This window comes from Girardinichthys multiradiatus, chromosome 11 (assembly GCF_021462225.1).
Source record: "Girardinichthys multiradiatus isolate DD_20200921_A chromosome 11, DD_fGirMul_XY1, whole genome shotgun sequence".
In the NCBI taxonomy this organism is placed as follows: Eukaryota; Metazoa; Chordata; class Actinopteri; order Cyprinodontiformes; family Goodeidae; genus Girardinichthys; species Girardinichthys multiradiatus.
The window spans coordinates 41,105,752-41,126,420 of NC_061804.1; the positions used below are offsets into that span (position 1 = coordinate 41,105,752).

At 39.1% G+C, this 20,669-nt stretch overlaps 2 protein-coding genes across 2 annotated transcripts in view; both read left to right on the forward strand.

The window, feature by feature from the left end:
* Positions 1–9,068, forward strand: part of LOC124876800 (spectrin beta chain, non-erythrocytic 4-like) — a 31,340-nt gene extending 22,272 nt beyond the window's left edge. The window contains exons 9-14 of the mRNA XM_047379811.1: positions 1,247–1,492; positions 1,626–1,760; positions 2,048–2,289; positions 8,137–8,275; positions 8,385–8,469; positions 8,697–9,068. Coding sequence (XP_047235767.1) covers positions 1,247–1,492; positions 1,626–1,760; positions 2,048–2,289; positions 8,137–8,275; positions 8,385–8,469; positions 8,697–8,962 — 1,113 coding nt within the window. The 3' untranslated portion in view covers positions 8,963–9,068. The remainder of the gene's footprint in view (positions 1–1,246; positions 1,493–1,625; positions 1,761–2,047; positions 2,290–8,136; positions 8,276–8,384; positions 8,470–8,696) is intronic.
* A 955-nt stretch (positions 9,069–10,023) lies between these two features.
* LOC124876801 lies at positions 10,024–19,264 on the forward strand. The gene is made up of 6 exons (XM_047379812.1): positions 10,024–11,471; positions 11,593–11,653; positions 11,751–12,019; positions 13,973–14,143; positions 14,378–14,420; positions 16,392–19,264. The coding sequence occupies exons 1-6, from the start codon at positions 10,072–10,074 to the stop codon at positions 16,674–16,676; spliced, it is 2,229 nt and encodes a 742-aa protein (XP_047235768.1). The 5' UTR covers positions 10,024–10,071; the 3' UTR covers positions 16,677–19,264.
* Positions 19,265–20,669: the final 1,405 nt, after the last annotated feature.

The following is a 20,669-nucleotide window of genomic DNA, read 5'->3' on the forward strand; positions in this document are numbered from 1 at the left end:
TTCTATCACTTCTGGGGAAATCGCTCAGTATTTATACAAAGGAAATGTTCAATTTCTCTGCCTCAATAGATCAGAAAACCAACTGACCAAAAGATTCTGACAAAATCATTTAGAAAAAAACAAAAAAAGTGGCCCTCATAACTGATCAGCAAATGGTAAATGACCACTGTTCTCTATCTGAGTTGCAGCACATTTCACTAGTTGATCGTTCTACAAAATGCTCATTATAGCAGTTCAGTAGATAATATTAATCTATACACAAAAACCCGATCTTAATTATTCATACCCCTGGCAGACTTAAGTTTTAAAAAAAATTATTTTTATTTTAGCAACATGTTTCTTCTGACAGGAAGTAATTGAAATGTTTTGGAGTGGCCCAGCCAGGGTCCCTAAATTGAATCTAACAATCTGTGGAGGGAGCTAAAAATTGGGATAATGGCATAGAGACCATCCAACATTAAAAATATGGAGCGCATCACCAAAGATAAATCATAAAAAATATTAATGGTTACCTGCTAAAGGTTGGTCAGTAATTATAAGAAAGGTTTAAATGTTGTAAATTCATTATTGAGAAAGATAAAAATCATTTTCATCAATGTGTTTGTTTTTCAAAATAAAACTGATTCTTTTCCAGTATTAATACTCTTTTTCTATTACTTTATCCAGCGGTGGTTGTCGGATTTTCCATCAGAAACCAAATTTTGGATTGAAAGAAAATAAGTTTAAATGTAAATCTGCCAGGAATATGAATAATTTTGGGTTTAACTGTATTTAAGGACAGAGTGATGGGTAGTACTTATCCATGAATGAATGAATATGACAACTATTCCATTCAAAATACCTAATTACGATGAACAAACTGCACTAAAACAGCAAAACATAGGTTTTATGAGTAAAGCATGTAGTTGCAATAAAGTTAAATATTTTAAAAGCAATATAGGTTGTGATTAACCCACATTTTCTTTGTTCATCCCACCAGTCTTCATGAATTTAGCATCTTGGTCACTAAAATCTAAATCATGGGTGTACTGGGCAGTGAAAGTCAGTCCAACTGTTCCAATATATTATTGGCATGCAGAGTGTGAATGCATGGAACAGTAGGAATCTTTTGCTATTGTGATATTGCACATATTGAGAATGATTGTAATTCAGCGTTTTCTGCAGCTCTGCTTTATGACAGGTTGCAGAAAGAAAGTACAGGTTACAGTTCCTAGTCCTTATGAGGTGTGTGTGATGTGTGCTTCAGGTGCTTCAGGAGAGGTTCACCAAGTTTGCCTCAGAAACCAAAAGCATTGGTGAGCGGCGCATGGAGCAAGTGAACAAAATGGTGAACGAGATGATTGACTGTGGCCACTCAGATGCAGCCACCATCGCTGAGTGGAAAGACGGTCTGAATGAGTCATGGGCTGACCTCCTGGAGCTCATGGAGACCCGCAGGCAGATGCTGGCAGCATCCCAACAGCTGCACAAGTTCTTTACTGACTGCAAAGAGGTAGAGTCAAAACAAATGACGTACTATGACTGGGGGTGTAGCACGTTCTCCTGCACTTCAGGTAGACAGTCTGACCGGTATGAGGCTTCTATTTTTAAAGCACCCGTGATGACAACACTTTCCTGTGCTGTAGGTCTTGGCTCAGATCACAGGGAAGATGAAGCAGCTGCCAGAGGTGAGGGCATGCCAGGCCAACATCACCAATCCAGCTACCCTGCAGAGACTCATGCACTCCTTCGAGCATGCCCTTCAACTGCTAGTTGCACAGGCAAGTGATAAAACTTATCTCTGTAAATCAGTTATGCAGTATAAAAGCTGGATAGTAAGTTAACATTTACAGCGAGACATTTCTTAAAAAAAACATACATTTATATAAATCGAATGCCCAGTTTACAGATTATGACAAACTTTCACAAGGCTTCTATTAACTTGGTTATTCAGATTATAGCCTGAAAACAAAAAATCTGTTTTCTAAAGCTATTCTCTGTTCTTCTGTGATGGGTATTTTCATTGGGAAATGACGCAACTATTCACCTCTGTTCTGTCTTTTTGCAGGTGAGGCAACTCCAGGAGAATGCTGCCCAGCTCAGGACCATCTATGCTGGGGAAAAGGCAGAGGCCATCATGGTAAAAGAACAGGAAGTAATGGAAGCTTGGAAGGAGCTGCTGAGTTCTTGTGAGGCTAGTCGCATCCAGGTCACTTCTGTTACCGACAAGGTGCAGTTCTTCTCAGTGGTGCGTGAAAACCTAATGTGGATGGAAGGCATAATGGGTCAAATAAGATGGGATGAGCCAAGGTAAGACATTGTGTCTTTCTCCATCTAGTTTGTGTTGAAATTGCTGTAAGTTCCGCTAAATAACTCTGGGTTCTCATACAGGCCATCTGGACCAGAAAGTCATTACTTTCTGTGTGAAATTAGGCAAGCTTGACCTGATTTAGTGTGACTTCCTTTGTTTAATTTATCATAAGGCTGTAACATTCCCACTCCATTTTCTTTTCCAACCCAGCTGCATTTTATTACTGTGAATTTGCCACACTATAACACTTGATTTAAGATCTTTAAATGTGAAGTGGCTCTTAAAGGTTGACACACCTCGATCTTCCATGTTAGCTTTTAACATGCAGTTAGACTTGGTAAAACTTGATAAATATTTCAAAACTTGTTTCCAAATAAACTGTGACATTGTGTATCTTGTATAATTTTAATCGCAAACAAATGTATTGGATAAAAAAATATGAGAAATGAAAAGCTGCAAGCTTTTTGCATAAGTGTGTGTTCCATAAGGCTACTGTAATTTTAAAAATGTGTAAAAATGCTGATAATAGGGAACATTATAACATGCCTCTATTACCTTTAGCATGTCTACTGCTATAAAGATTCCTACACCTTTACCGGTCTGAAGTGGAGGGTTATGTCCCTGCTACGGGCTGCTGGGTCTGCATTTTAGCTTGTCTTTTCTTTGACCCAGTTGTACCAGCTGTTTCAAGTATATAACACACTTCAACACAGAGCTAGCTCCATACTTTGAACATTGGTGACATAAAAGGTTTGGTCAATCCACCTTTCTTTCTCCACTGTCACTGTAGTTAACTTAAAAACTGCAATGTTTCAAAACAGCAGACTTTAAAGAGATAGTTCAGGATTTTTGAATCAAAGGTTCTGGTAAAATGTTATAAGCAGTTGAACTCTCCTGGCATCTTAGTTTATCCTGGAGGCTGAAGCTAGCAATTAATACAACAGGGGCCAAAAATCAAAGTGGACTCCTATCTTATAACAACTCCAATCTTAAAGACATTATAGCAATTTACAGAAATGAAGGCTGGAGGTGGTGCACCATCAAAATTGTTCCAGTGTATAACATGTATTGAGAATGGTTGGTCCAGATCATATAAAGCATTTCTGGTCAGAGTAACTGATATGACAGTAAAACAGGATAAAAAGTAAAGTAATTTTTGCAATTGTTTAAATGTTTATTTCTATAGCATTTACATGGTCGTACTTTTTATTTGGACATTATCTCTGACCAGAAATGTTTTCAACTACAGCGTTTTAGTTCCATATATAAATCTCCAGCATGTGGATAAAATAATCCTGAATTAGTTCACTGCACAAACCCCACACTGAACGATTTTCAGAACAAATACGTACCGTTGCATCCTACATTCAATAAGGTTTGAAGTTAAAGCTGGACAGAGCTTCTTACAATGGACTTTGATGTAACAGTGCAATATTTTCAAGGAAGGGGTCGATTGAGTGCCAGCAATGTAGTTTGGAATGACTGAAATCCAAATAAATGCTCTATGGTCAATAGAGAGGTTTTATCTATCCCTCAGTTCTTCTGGATGCAGTCCTAATCTTCACCTTAATCACCTTACCGTACCTTGGTTTTGTGTCGCAGTTCAGTATACAGGTCCTTCTCAAAATATTAGCATATTGTGATAAAGTTCATTATTTTCCATAATGTCATGATGAAAATTTAACATTCATATATTTTAGATTCATTGCACACTAACTGAAATATTTCAGGTCTTTTATTGTCTTAATACAGATGATTTTGGCATACAGCTCATGAAAACCCAAAATTCCTATCTCACAAAATTAGCATATCATTAAAAGGGTCTCTAAACGAGCTATGAACCTAATCATCTGAATCAACGAGTTAACTCTAAACACCTGCAAAAGATTCCTGAGGCCTTTAAAGCTCCCAGCCTGGTTCATCACTCAAAACCCCAATCATGGGTAAGACTGCCGACCTGACTGCTGTCCAGAAGGCCACTATTGACACCCTCAAGCAAGAGGGTAAGACACAGAAAGAAATTTCTGAACGAATAGGCTGTTCCCAGAGTGCTGTATCAAGGCACCTCAGTGGGAAGTTTGTGGGAAGGAAAAAGTGTGACAGAAAACGCTGCACAACGAGAAGAGGTGACCGGACCCTGAGGAAGATTGTGGAGAAGGGCCGATTCCAGACCTTGGGGGACCTGCGGAAGCAGTGGACTGAGTCTGGAGTAGAAACCTCCAGAGCCACCGTGCACAGGCGTGTGCAGGAAATGGGCTACAGGTGCCGCATTCCCCAGGTCAAGCCACTTTTGAACCAGAAACAGCGGCAGAAGCGCCTGACCTGGGCTACAGAGAAGCAACACTGGACTGTTGCTCAGTGGTCCAAAGTACTTTTTTCGGATGAAAGCAAATTCTGCATGTCATTCGGAAATCAAGGTGCCAGAGTCTGGAGGAAGACTGGGGAGAAGGAAATGCCAAAATGCCAGAAGTCCAGTGTCAAGTACCCACAGTCAGTGATGGTCTGGGGTGCCGTGTCAGCTGCTGGTGTTTTATCAAGGGCAGGGTCAATGCAGCTAGCAGTCATTTCTGCAAAAGGATTCCCGACCAAGTATTGAGTGCATAACTGTACATGATTATTTGAAGGTTGACGTTTTTTGTATTAAAACCACTTTTCTTTTATTGGTCGGATGAAATATGCTAATTTTGTGAGATAGGAATTTTGGGTTTTCATGAGCTGTATGCCAAAATCATCCGTATTAAGACAATAAAAGACCTGAAATATTTCAGTTAGTGTGCAATGAATCTAAAATATATGAATGTTAAATTTTCATCATGACATTATGGAAAATAATGAACTTTATCACAATATGCTAATATTTTGAGAAGGACCTGTAGGTGTGGTACAACAGAAAAAGATACCAAGTCCAATGCTTGGTTTCTTTTTTACCTGTTTTGAACAGATAATGGTAATATTTGTATTATTAATATTTAACACCTTGGATGGAGTAGCTTGTCAACGAATAAGCAATTTCTCTTTTGGATCATTAAAGTATTTTCTATTCTATTCTATAACAGTCACACAAATATCAAAAGAAAAACTAACAATCCCTGCTTGTGGAAACGTTTTAGGGTATCAGGTCAGCTTGTCAGAGTTTGTCTACTGGGAACTATTCTTTAATATTCAAAAATATTTTAAGCAGCTTGTCTTCATTTTTTCAATCCATATGCCAAACGACTAATTTAGTTTGTCATAGTCAGTTTGGCATAGTCGATTGGCTTAGAAACTGACAGTTAATTCTCTTGTCTGTACAAAATACAAAATGATCAGGAGTATACAAGGAACTGCCATAAAACACATGAATATCTGACTGTATGACTTTCCATACATCTCCCTTTTGCTTTTTATTGCTGCTTTATGGCTCCTTTCTGTCATCATAACTAGATATTCTTGTATGTGGAGAGCTTCAGATGGTGTCTTCATCTGCTCCTTTTGTTTGTTGGCAACAATAGACCCATAGAATCCACATTCCTCTTCTGGATGACAGTGACTGTAACTATTATTCCTCTGACAAGGTCACTCGGACAATGACAGCCAGGACAAATAAATGAGCTTTTACAACCTACCCATTGAGCATTTGTGATTAAAATACATCTAAACAATGTTTAAATGGTCTATAGATGTCTTGGCTAAAATTGGCGTATGTTTAATCTAAAAGTGAGCGTTTTTTTTCTTCTGTGTTACAAGCAACTCTTTATGAGATTGTGGGAGTTCTAGTTGAAAATTCTATGTCTTGCTGAGGAACTTTTTTATGAAAACAAAGCTTCATCTCTGGTGATACTGTACCAAAAAACGGCCTGTTATTGCACTGCCTGTTCAGCTTTAATATTTAGTTTCACTTTAGATGAAAATACCTGTTGTAGATATATGTAAATAGGTCATAAAAAGTACCACAATACTCTCAATTTTTAGTTTTCAGAAAACAATAGTTTTATTTACTTATACTGATATTTTCACTGCAGTTTCAACTAAAACTGCATAAAATGCATGATTAAGAGTCTTTTATATGGACCTTACAAATCTAAACTTGGGACTCTTCAGTCCAGGAAGTTCAACCTGGTCTAAAGGACCAAGGGAACTGATTTACATTGATTCATGTCTAAGCAACTTCTACATATAGCCTCACAATGTAGGAATCAGGTGTGTTTCTCATTAGATATCCTTTTTAGTTTTTTTGTTGTATGTTATTGTTAATGGAGTTTAAACAAAAATTCAGAATGAAAGACTCACCTTCACCGTCTCCACCTTCCAATGATTCTTCTGTGCGTCTCCCGGCCTTCCGATCAGCATCCTGTCCGTCTGATTCTCCATCCAATCACCTTCCGACGCCTCGCTTTTAAAGGACCTTCAGCTGAGCTCATCCCTCCTCCACCCCACCTCCACCATCGTCCTTCACATCTACTCCAGGCTTCCTCGCTCCCTGGCCGCCAATCCACCACCAGTGTCGGATCAGGGGGAAGACATCTCTAAATCTAAGCCTTACAAACGATCAACTCATGTCATTCTCACCATTCATGTCTTCCTCCCAGCTCCGAGCGCCAAAGAAATAACCATGTAATTTCTCATCATTAAAACTTTTGTAATTGCCATTCCTTTCTTTGTGAGTCTTTTCAGATTGAATTATTTATGTCTGGGATTGATCTGTTATTGTGCTGTACAGCACTTTGGTTAAACAAAGAGGTTTATTTGCTGTATTGATTATAAAACTCTAATATTATTTTGTGTAGAAAATTGACTTAGTGGTCTGTGCACAAATGGCAGGGCTCAATAAGTCTATGTCAACATTTCCACCAGTCTTATGTCAGCGAAGATGTGGATTTATTAAGGATTTATTAGGTCTAAGATGTAACACCTACAACTAAGAAGGATCTGAAGCTAAATTCTCCATCTTTTTTGTTTCTCAGACCAAGTGTTAGATGTGGTGAAATACTTAGGTTATATCATAAGAAGTGATCTTTGAGATAATGACAATGTGCAGCAACATGCGTACAATGATGTTAAAGTGGCAGTTTTTCGAGCCTCTTGTACATCTTTTTATACAGCTCACGTGTGGTGTAATCACAGTAAAGCCATAATGAAAAAACTGCAGGTGGCTTTTAAATGTATGTGCCATTTAAATGAGTGAAAAAAAAAATCAATAGAAATAACTTTTACTGTTATAACACATAGTGACACAAGGTATACGTCTAGCTTCTATAAATTGGAACAAGTGTTTGCGTATTTTGTGATGTTTCAACTGCTTAATGATTTATGTTTTATGTGTCTGTTTATGTATTTTGTTATTTTAAAGATGTATGTTGTTTTTTAATGATATTGACCAATTTTTCTACAATAAATAATAATATTAACAATAATAATGCAATACATATATTACAAAAAGTATTTACCTCACTTTGTCACATCCATTCTTAATCCATTGGGTTTTCTAGAATGTTGGCCTACCTTTAGCAGCTGGAAGAGCTTCAGCCCTTTTTTAAAGGCTTACATCAAGTCTAGGAGTATGTTTAAGGGGATTTAACAGTTGACAGGGAAATTTTTTGTTGCAAGGACTCACAACTGGACTTTTTGTGCAGGTGGCATGCTATCGCAATAACACGCTGGAAGTCATTGAGCTCCTGGAAGCAACAGATTCTTTGAAAAATGTCTGTAAAAGCAGTCTGCATGCCTTTGTGTCAGATTTCTTTAGGTCTGCAGCCATGGAAGTGATTGGAACTCATGAATTTAATGATTTAGAGGGGGAACTACTTAGAATTAACCAACAGTATTTGTTCAGCTTCTTCTCAACAATCTGACCTGTCTGTCCTCAGGGATCTGACAGCTCTGGAAGTGATAATGAAACAACACCAGGATCTAAAAGCCAAAATAGATGGTCGCAGCAAAACCATCCAACAGTGTGCAGACCTCGGCAAGATTCTTATAGCTGCAGGCAACCCTGCATCGGAGGAGGTTGGGAAAGCAAATCACACATCATTGGCACACATAAAACAGCATACAAACCAAACAGTATTGGATAAAGTCATGATCCAGTCTAAACTATGTCCACATGTCACAACAGATAGAAGAGAAGTTGGACAGCCTTCTGACAAAGCAGAAGGATCTCGTTGAAAAATGGGACAAACACCAAGAAAGGTTACTACGCAGTAAGTACACAGACTCAGACACTTAGATGAAATGGACTCCGACTTTAAACAAGTTGACACTATGTCCTCTTTAGGACTATCAGTCCAACTGTAATCCATATTGGAATAACATGGCCCTTAATGCACACACACTCAAACATGTAAATACCAGATTTACAGTTGAGTGGGCATTAATTGTAAAATATAGCATGATAGTAAGTGTGCTGTCTGTGTACTGTCATTTCCAGAGCAGGAACACTTCCAGTTCACCCAGGAGACAGTAAAAGCAGAAGCCTGGCTGAAAGCCAAGGAGCCGCTGATCAGCTCGAAGCAGCAAGAGGGAGAAGAGCCCCAGGCCCAAACAGATGAGGTTGAGCAGCTCATACTTCGCCATGAGGCCTTCCGCAAGGCGGCTGTAACCTGGAAAGAACGCTTCAGCTCCCTCCGCCAGCTTTCTGCTGTAAGATTTACTGTAGACAAAGGTTTAATCATGTTCAGTTTAGCCACAGTTTAACGCTGCTACAGGAAAAATATGACCATGGGATGCTGTATTTGCTTAGCAGACATCTGTACATGCCATCAGTTGCATCATTAAATGCATCCTGTGATGAATGCATGTCATACACCCTCACTCAGTCTGCCTTCCATGCTTCCTTGATTTGTATTTAGAAAAATAATTAAGATAAAAATAAATGCAGATGCATCTTAATAAAGTGTGACAGCACTGAACAGTTTATTTATTTCAGCGATTTTATAAAAACAAATTAAACACATATACGGTATTATATGGAATCATTACATACAAACACTTTATTTCAAGCATTTATTTCTGTGAATTTAGATGGTTATGGCTTACAGTTGATGAAAACCCAAAGTTTCTCTGAATATTTGAATATTACATCAGGCCAATAAATATTATCCAGATATGTTTTGCTATGATCTACACAATCATTGGGAGAACAGCTGACATGACAGTTGTTCGGCAGACAGTCACAGACACCTTCCAAAAGGAGGGGAAAGGACTTAGCATACCTTGCCACAACCATGAAAATGAATTGCTTGGCCCACACTAATTTAAATGCATACATATTCATACAATTATTTTCTCACTTAAACCACAGTGTTTCTCTCAGACATGCTCAGCTTTCACTAAAGCAACCTGAGCTGCCTTACCACCTCAGCAGAGCCACTGGCTGATCACCTCCCTACTACACAGCATTGATGCGGTAATTCATAAAAAACGAGCCCCAAACATATTAATGCATATACTGTACAGTACGTGCACACTTTTCAGTAGGCTTACAGTGTTGCTTTAAAAATCTTTTTTAAAGCAAATTTGAGATTTCTGATAGACTGAATTTTGGCTTTTCATAAGCTGAGAGCCTTAATCATTGAAAATAAGAGTAAAAGACCTGTATAATATATGAGTTCAACTTTGTGATGTGAATTACTGAAATAAATTACCTTTTCAATGATGTTATAATTCACTGAGATGCTCCTGCAGATCATGGTTATGTATTATAAAGACACTTCACTGGAGCATCACCACATATATATTTGTTTCTATAGGCCGAGAAGAAAAAAGAGGAGGGAAAAAAGACAACTCCACTCTCCAGTCGAAGAATGTTCCCGTTATCATGTCTGACTCCCAGTGTTCCTTCAACCAGTGCTACCTCTTCTTACCTGAGGCAGACAATACAGGCTCAAATAGAACCCAAACCCTTCCAAACCAGTTTTGACCTAGGCACTTGCTCTGCAACCCACAGATTGTCTACAACACTCGCCAGCTATAACCCAGTTATAAACGGTTCAGGCTACCATGGACTGGAGCAACAATGTATTGGAAAAGTAGGAAACACCTCACACCTTGGGATGAACCCACAGGCAGCTGGAGCGGGAAGTGACTCTGGCTTGTCTGCATCCCAGAGTGGAGGGGCAGATACCTCTACTTACCAAGGGATAAACCACCAAACTGCTGGTAGTGCAGAGAGTTCTGGATACTTTGGAGTGACCACAGGGTGTTTGAGTGGTTTGCAAAACCATCTTGGTGCTGGAAAGTTAGGCAGTTTAGGGAACATAGCTCAGCAGCCAAGCAGTGGAGGTATGGTAAGCCCTGGTTGTTTGCCTCAACAAAATATGGGAAGTTCTGGATATTTGGCCCAACCACAGAATTTAGGAAGTTCAGGATATCTGGGACAGCAATCTAATTTGGGAAGTTCTGGATATTTGGCACAACAGCCTACTGTGGGGAGCGCTGGGTATTTGGCACAACAGCCTAATCTGGGGAGCTCTGGGTATTTGGCACAACAGCCTAATCTGGGGAGCTCTGGGTATTTGGCACAACAGCCTAATCTGGGGAGCTCTGGGTATTTGGCACAACAGCCTAATCTGGGGAGCTCTGGGTATTTGGCACAACAGCCTAATCTGGGGAGTTCAGGATACCTAGCACAGAATTACCAGAGCAGTGGTGGATTAGGAAGCTTGGGCTTTTTGGCACAAAATAATTACAGTAGTGGAAGTCTGGGTAGCTCTGGTTTCCTGGCCCAGAGTGGAGGCATCATGGACCCTAAAATGGCTTATGCATGGCAGCACCTGAAAGCTGACTTCATGCAGCCCAGGATCAACCACATCCACAAAGCTATAAATCCTCTCTTAGAGGCCAGCAGACTGCAGCGAGAACAGTTTGGTGATATCCCAATGGCAGACATGGTGGGACCAGAATCAGGACTGGAGCTTCTCCATGGTCGTCTCCAGAGGGATCCCCGTGGTAGTCGCTCTGATCCGCAGATGGACCATCTGAGGCGGGAAAGGGAATACAAGCTGGGAAGACAGACATCTAGTGAACAGGAAATCCAGGCCAGGCTGAATGAACTACCGCTGATAGTGCGCCAGGAACGTTACAGAAGACGCATAGAGCGGCAGTCATCCAGTGAACAAGAGGGGAGCAACAAGCAGAGGATACAGAGACAGGACTCAAGTGACTTGGAGGGCTCTGTGAAGGATGGCTCTGACAAACGCTCAGGGTATGCAAATTTGTGTCACTGCTGACAATAAAATCCAACATTGTTTAACAGGATCCAAGGTTTTTAAGGTTCTATAATAATTGTGTTTGCTTTTCGGGTGACACTTCTGTTGTCCCTACAGGGAGAAGAGATCTACCATGGCAGAAATTGTAGAACAAGTCCAGGAAAGAGAGGCAGCACATGTATGCTAGCTTGCAAGCATTTTCTGACTGTTGTGTTGGTTCATTGCTCATCATAAACTCGTGTAACATTCAATTTTCCTTTAACTGGCTCTCGCAGGCACGCGGAGAGCCTTATCGTCCTCCCAGCAGCCTCTCAGCACCTGTAACTCGTTTTGATGGACGCCCCCGTGCCCGAGACCGTCCAAAACCAAGGAGGCGGCCCCGTCCAAAAGAACCCGAGACAACTCGTCGATCTCGTTCAGCTCCAGCAACTGGTGCCCCAACTACACCTCAGCCTCCATCACACACTGCCCAAAATGAAGGCTTCCTCTACCGTAAAAAGGCCACTAGTACTGACCTTGAAGCTCAGCAGAGGAGCCCTACCAGGTACAACCATCCAATCTAATAAATCATCTTGAGGACAATAACAATAACTATCATGTGTTGATCTCTGGACCTTTAAATATGTCAAGCAGAGCTGCTTTTCTTCTCCTAATTAAAATATTTTAAGCACCTTGTCTCTTAACAAGCTAGCTTGCCTCGTCTAGATTTGGCTAAGCATTAAAGCAATTTGCCTATTTGAGTCAAACATCTTTATAGGGACTAATTAGAAATTAAAACAATTTTAGCAGTTCTCCGCACTCCCAGATATAGCTGTCTGAAGCTGTGATGTTAAATGAAGCCTTTACCACAGATCTTTCATTGTGAAAGACATTGTACTGGTGGGAAAACTCTTAGCGCATTAGGTCAAACTCTAGTTATTATTAAGAAGTTGCACAATATTTAGACACTTACGGTCGATTCATCTGTTTTCTGCATCTTGACATACATAAGAAAGAACTTTTAACTAATAATTTTGTGATGGTTGAAGTAGAAATCAATTATGAAATAAAAATTCTGCTAACTGCACAGCCTTTCTGTTTGTTTTTGAGTTCAGGCGAATAACAGCAGCTGTTTTATAGACAACGTGTGCCAAGAAACAATAGTTACCAGTGGCCTCTGGCTACCATCTGCCACTTCACTTGGCTTTGCCCAATGATCGTTTTCAGTACTCTTTTATTTTTAAGCATCATCACTACTGAAATAGAAAAACTACCCACAGCAGAAGTCTAAAATTCTGTGCTGCTTTGGTGCAATTCTATGCGATGTTACTTTCTTTTCCTTGATGGCCTCCATGTTGTCCAGCCCTCCATCCTCCGTGCTAATGCTTTTTAAAGCATGGTTAGGGTTAACAGAACAGATATCCCTTATTTTATGTCATTAAATCAGGCTTTAACTCGGTGTCTGAATGAAATTGTGTCTAAAATTGTGTGGCTCTAATTTCAGTCAAAATAAATAAAACAAATTTCACTGAATTGGAATCAGCAGCTTGCTATTCATCATCTGTCTTGTTCTGTTTACCTTTCATAATTTTCTGAGCAGGTGCCACTCGAGAAATTGGCAATTTTCTTAAAACATTAGATTGTTTTTTGAATGCTGGAAATTGGAAGAAAAAAAAAACAGAATTCATAGAGAGATAGAAATACAAGTTTGTGATGTTAAATATGTTTGCCAGCTGTCAAGATGCTTCAAACATTCTATGCCTACTTTCAAGAAATGTTCCAAATTACATTTTTACTGTGAAGATTGAAACACTAGTGTTTTTGATAATTTCTTATTTGATTTGACAAGTTACAGCGTCTGTGTCTGATTTCAGGTTTGACTTGTACCAGACAGATTTTAACAGGAATGCAGAGAGAAATGGATACTCACAAAATAACGGGGAAGCTGGTTGATGATTCATACTGCTGTGGAATACTAAACACCCATATTTCTATTCTGATTTGAACTCAATATGATCACACTAAAAAAGAGGTGCTGAATTTCGACCTTGGATGACTGTTATTATACTGACATCATCAAATCGTTAAATTAGCAAGATTTTATTTTATGTGTTTTAAGACTTTCAAGAGGAGTTTGGCCCACTTCAGTGTTCAGTGTTGCTTTAAGGCCAAAGCTAGTTTTAAACATTTGAAAATAGTGGAACAGTTGACAACATTCATTGAAATAATTTTATTTAAATAAAATTAAATGCAATTAGTTACATGATAAATTATTTAGATGAATACGCTGCTATTTCATTTTAAATGCAGGGACTTGAAAATGTTACCACTTACATTTCCAAGTTAATCTTCCCAACTCTGCTCATGCCTGTATAAAAACATGCACTAACATAAACAATGCTTAGTAATTTGAGAACTGTATTTGAGAACTGTATTTGCAGCTAGCTAACAGTCTCCAAACAGACATTTAATTTGAACCTTTAAAGATATTTCCTATGTATTTTGTATGAATTTGCAGCAAATCGTGGGTGAACGTATATTGTGTGCTGAAAGAGGGAAAGTTGACTTTCTATAAGGATGCTAGGAACCATACTACAACATACAATGGGGAGCCTCCTCTTGACTTGAGTGACTGCTCATTTGATCCTTCAATGGGCTACAAGAAGAAGAAAAACGTCTTCATACTCCAGTAAGACCCATTCTATAGTAGTAAGAATCGTGATGCATCCTTTTGTTTTTATAGCACAATTTTTGTGTGTTATGTTTTTGCCAATGATGCAACAGACAAAGCTAATATTTAAAAATAAAATATTTCAAATTTTATTTAAAGTACAATAAAATCATTATTCTGAAATGCAGTTTAAAAGAAATTGAGTACATTACAAAAAAACCTGACATCAACTCTTTTTTCTGTTTCTGTCAGAGTAAATGATGGAACCAATTTTGTATTCCATGCTAAAGATGAGGTAAGAACTTTTGATACTTCCGTATCACATATTTGAGACATGTTAAAAAACAGCTTTAAGGTTAATGTACAACCTGGTCATTTAAATTTAAACAACCTTTGCCAAATTTGCTTAGATTGTCACCATTAGCTGACCTGCTGCTGGTGTTCTGATGAATAAGATGAGATACAGTATACAAGAAAATCTGACTGAAGAGTGGGTGATAAGTCTTTTTTCTTAATTTTTCTTGTTGTCCTATGGAAGTAATAACCTTATGTTTTATGGGGTATTGCCATGATTTTTCATGGCAAACCAGCCTGAGGTGAGATCAGACCAACAGTGTTTCTAAGATGACAGAAGATCATAGAGATAGGTTACTTGCCTGGTGCTAATGCCTTGGCTTCTCCGGCTCAACTGGTCTCAGCCTCTAAAAGCTACAAGCCACCACGTCCATGTGGCCTCACCACCGGTGACATAGAAATTCATGTATCATGCAATACAACCTGGGTGGCAGACACAGAAAGTGGCCTGGGCATGCTAATTCTTGTCAATATAAACTAGCTGTAAAGTGTCATCTTAGTGGTGGGAATGTCACCTCAATGGACAGAAAAAAAAAGTATCAGTCGGAGTGGTTGAGGATGAATGATAACTAGTTGGGCTCTACTACACAAAAGGCTCAGCCTCTGGAATCCAACCCCCTAGAGGGGGATAGACTCTCTTCATTTATGAACTTGAAGGAGGGGGAAAAGGTGTTTTCCAGGCCCCTGGCTGAGCACCTCTTTGTAGAAGTTCTTCCTATTAAAAACTGTCACTGCAGCATGGTCTCAGGCTGTAGGAGAAAGGGTTTTTATGCTATGCACTAATCTGTAGCACAGATTGTCCATGCCTCTTGAGTCTCTGGGTGGTCTCCTGGAACAATTGTTCAGGGGAATCTGTAATTTTCTTCAGGGACTTCAAAACCAATGAAGTAATGAGGAGAGTTCAATTTTATGGTGTTTTGCTGGTAGTAACCTTCTACCAGATGTAACAGTAGTGTTTTGTTATTGGACTTCTGTGTTGGCCATCAAGAACTGAGTGGTTCTTCAACTCACACCTTTAGGGTGGTGTTTCAGAAAGCCTGAGGGACTTTGGGGCCATGAAATCCACATGGGCCGGTTCAAGGCCTCTATTGTAGAAGTAGGTTTTGAAGGAACTGAGACCCGAAAGCCTTAGGTGTCTATAGTGTTGCAATCAGGGGAACTGGGAATGGAGAGCACAAGTACGGATTGCTGTCAGTTTGTTTGGGGAAGGAAGCAAGGAAGGAAGGAAGGAAGGATTGTAGGAAGGATTGCAGGAAGGATTGTAGGAAGGATTGTAGCTCGGTTTCTTTAGTCAGTTCTATCTTATTATCATTGTCCCATTCCATGTCTTAGTTTGGCTCAAGCTTCTATTGCCAGGCCAATGTTCCCATTTATAGCTCTAAAAGACTCGAGTAAAGAGAACATTAGAAAGTAGCTTCACAAACCCTTCCAGGTTCATTGGAACCAACCAGCCGTTTGTAATAGTTTTCCTTTAATTGCATTTCGCTTTCAAGAACCCTAACAGTAATTTTTATATGTTTGTAAGTATTTCTACAGCCAATGTCCAACCATTTGGACACAAAGAAAACAAAGCACTTCTTGCAGAAAGAGGCGCCACAGCCAAATACAGTATGTCCCAGCACAGCATATATGACATAACATATGAAAAATTTGAGTTCCCCTTTATTATTAATGCAAAACGAAAAAATGCTACAGTAAAAAACACATGTTTACAAAATCCCAGCAAATAATGACATTATAATCATCTCAGTTTTTCTCGTTATTACCTGACATGTAAGAATTGTAAGGTGGTATACTTTGTTTTTAATATAATATCATTGTTATTGGTGTCTCTGTCGATTAAACCAGATGAATACTTCATACACTACAGATGTCAAAAATATTATTAATTGTTTTATGCTGATTTTTGTAGGAGGACCTTAAGGCGTGGACTTCAAATATCACTGCAAGTATTGCTGAGCATGAGGCCATGGTCAAGTGGGACAAGCCTGGCACGTCATCCATGGACCCTGACCACTCAGAGAGAAAGGAGAAGTCAGAGGGGGACGCAGATGCCAGGTCAGAGAGGTCAGAGCTGGTGGAGGGGGAGGAGAGGTCCGAGAAAGGCGAGGGTTCTGAAAAGTTAGACACATCTGAAATTGCTGACAAGTTGGAGGCAGGAGCGGGGGGCTCCAGCACATCTGGGAGAAGCAAATGAGGAATCCCTTTGTGTTTTAATGTTATTGTTAAATGTCACTGACAAAAGGCAAAGGAAGCAGAAGGTGGAAGGGAGGGATAGATGGAGAGCATGTTTGCAGACCCTCCATCACAGAGGCTAAACACACTGAGGCCACGGTACTTGGACTGACTGCTGTAACTGTGACAGACTAATCTCTCAGCCCCCTCCCCCGCTTCCCCCAGGCCATACATCCGTGCTTGCATAGTGCCACCTGCTGGTTGAAACAGAGATCAGTCCAGACAGACAGACAGTCTCCAACAAATGGTCCCAGGAATCAGTCACTGTCACTTTCTAATGCTGATTGTTTGATCTAATGAATTCACAACATCTTTCTGTATGTATCTTTGAAAATGTAATGCTCTGTCTATCAAGACAAGTCCGGAAAGTGGTGAATGAAATGTTTCACAATAATATGGAAGAAAAAAACATGTTTTTTGAAGCAATATATTTTATTTTTATTTAAGGGGACGAAACAAAAAGCAATTTAAGAAAATGGAAGTTATGATTTGTCACTTAAACTTTCTCCAGGCAGTTGTGCACCTTACCACTTGACACATCTGTACAGTAAACATGACATTTATCCCCATCACATGGCTAGCTTTGGATCATGTTAATATATTGGAATGCTGGTGTCACCACGTAACTTCAGTGGAATCAATGAAAACACATTTCTACGGTTTCATTTTGGTTCTTATTATGACTATTATTAAACTTATTTGTTCATGCTGTTTTATGTGTCAAGAAAAGAGAATCAAGCTAATTTCAACCCATTAACCCAAGGTGTGTAACACTAAGCCTATGGAACACAATGCCTTTGTATACATGACAAAACTTGGAACATTGCATGAAATGGTCTGTTACTGCACCTGTTGAACTTGCCTTTATTTTTGTGATCTTGACACAGAATGGGCAATGTGGGAGTTGCAATAATTTAACGTGAGCTCGGGTTGAGAGAGGGGTGGAGTTGACATGAAGTTTCAAAAGCAGGGTTCGTCTTTTGCATACTGAGTAACAAATAGGTGTCTGTTTGGAACAAGGAAACAACAGCTTTCTGAAGCCAAACAGCCCCTCTGCTGTCTGTAATGTGTTTAATTTAGTGATGTGTGCAATTTAGTTTACACAGAATGTACTGATATCAGCTGTGCAATGTTCAATCACCACCAGACAAGTATGGGGTGCCCTAAATTGTAACTCCCTGAAGCCGTGCTCTTCGTCCCATGTCTTTTCATTCTGAGTTTAAACCGATTGAAGCCTCTCCAGCAAAGGCGAGTTCATTGAAAAACTGTCATGAATTGTATATACCTAACTTTGTATGTATACCAGTAAACCCTGTGCTCTAAATAAAACAACTCTGAGCTCATAACTGAAGTGGGTAAAACTTAAGCATTTATTTTAAGCCACAAAGAGAAACATGTATTGATGTTTATCACATTTAAATGAAAAATATGCAAATTAGGACTCTCTATTAATTCTCATAGAGCGTATATATAAATACACCAGTACAGTATCTAGTTCTATTAAAAACCCTTTACTAGGGAGGAGCAGCAGGACATCCTGTCTGTATGCTTCTTGTATTTTTCTATGCCTGTATTGATTCATGTCTGATTCAGAAGTTTTGTCCCCAAGAAGATCTGGTTGATTAGGCTGATTGAGTGCTCAGTGTGTCTGTTACAGAAGAGCTAAATGTGTGTATTACAAACCTAACCAGCCTGCTGCAGGTGGCATAAGGTATGGTATACTGTGAATGCGGAGATGAACAGGCATTGGTCCACTTCCTGTTTGTCATGTGAGATTTTTTTTTTTTACACGTGATTACAAATAAACATTCTGTAATGTCAATAAAATGTGGTTTGAATTGCAGTGTTAAAGACGGAGCTCCACATCCACTGTGCAGTAACAGGCAGCAGCTCAGATTTTGTTCAGATTCTCGTGTTATGCTGTTGTTTTCCATGTTCCATCATGTCATTCTGCACATCTCTTGTGTAAAATGACTTCTAAAATGTCTTCCTTTTAAAGACAAAACACTAAACGTATGTCTGAGATGCAGCACTGTTTGAATCCACTGTCATGAAGATTGTGGTATATCTATCTACACTGCTGTAATTTTGACAATAAGAATCCAGTGCTTTCATTTGTAAGCTAATGTTTAGTTTTTACATAAGTGCCATGTCATGCAGTCTAGTCTAACAGCGATTCACAGGAGGTCATTCTAATCTAAACATGACTGACAGTCATTGCAAAACCTATTTTTAAAAGAATTAGGAACAGCAGTATTTTCCTGTGGCTGTGATTGTCATGGTCTGTGGCAGATATTAAGCCCACATCAACATGTGCATTTGAAGAGTTTGCTTCCCACCACCTTTATGAAACACACAGGGGATATTTACCACTATGTTAAAACAGAGAGCCAGAATTAGATAGGCAGCATAATCCAAGACTGGAGACAGAAATAATGTGCAAACTTTGTTGACTTCATTGATGGTCTTACAAGTGTGTATGTCTTTGTTACTTTACAATACAACTTGCTGCTATGACATTAAATAAATCTCCAAACTTGCTGAGACAAACTCGATGTGAAATTGATGTGGATGCACTTGCAGGTCTCACACACACACACACACACACACACTTACAGCAAACTAAAATCCATTGTTCCCTACTATGCTGCTCATTCACGAAAATTCAGCTTCTGCACTTTTGTCAGAGAAATATCAGATTAGTTTGTGGAATTTCAAATCAAGAAAAGTTGATATTGAGGGGGAGTAGGAAAAAAAACAATGACATCACATCCAAATTAAGGACATTGCTAATTGTCCCTAACTCTGAGTAATAATCAACTAAACACTACGGGAACATGTTTAAAAAAGATTTTGTACAGCACAATGTTTGCCATTAGTTTCATGAAAAACATACTGTTAATACATAGTGTGTATATCTGCAGCATTCTCTAAGCTATATGAGTGGTAGGCATATTGCATATTGATCTCTGGGCTGGATAATGTTCTGTTTGTACCTGTTAAAAATAAAACACCCTAACTACCTATTGCCGCTTCCAACAGTCTGTGTCTTTTTTAACCTGTGGCACACATACTGCTGTACAGTTTCTTACTGAACATGTCTTTAGTGCTTGAGCACATATGATAGAGAGAAACACTATCTTGTATCACTAATAATAGTGAGCAACTTAACCACTTGCAAATTCTGCTGTTTTCCGACTAGCAACTAGACCACACTTAACTCAGGTGGGACATAATTCCCAGGTCCAAGTTCCCAACAAACAAATTGAATGCTACAGGAGACCTCTAACTTTTTTTGAGGGGATTTAGAACTTTGTTGTTCTTGTTATATCATTGTGTTTGATTTATCTTTAGAGCGGAAGTTTGGATCTGGAAATTATTTCATACCCAAGTAAGTGTGTTATGGTTGCAAGTTAGCAACCCCGCAGGATTTAATGATTCTTGTGGTATTTACCAAAAGGAGCAATGCAGGAAAATACAATGTATTCTTTCCCTTTCTTGTGTTCAAACACTACAGAAACATATTCAAAGATAAAGGTTAACTAGCACTTTTGTACCACTTTTTGATAGAGATGCTGTCAAAAGTGATATAAGTAGTTAATACAGAGTCCACTGTGTTTTATATGGGTACAATCGATATTGGATAGTGAATTTGAGGAGCATTTTGTTTGTACTTCGAAGTCAGGTTTTCAAAGTTCCCTGCTGGATATACAACAAGAACACGCTGTGAAATTCTGAATTTAGATGTTTTTTGGTTTTTTTTGCTGTATAAGCTTTGTTGGGATTTGTTTTGGAAGATGGTGGTCAGTCAGTGAGATTTACCAGCAAGTTGTTGTGATGCTAACCAGTAGTAGCAATACAAGATAATGTGCTTCAAGCACTAAATGCTCAATAACATAACAAGTTCACATATAGAGGTTGTACTACTATTTGTGCCACTGGTTTAATGAGAAAT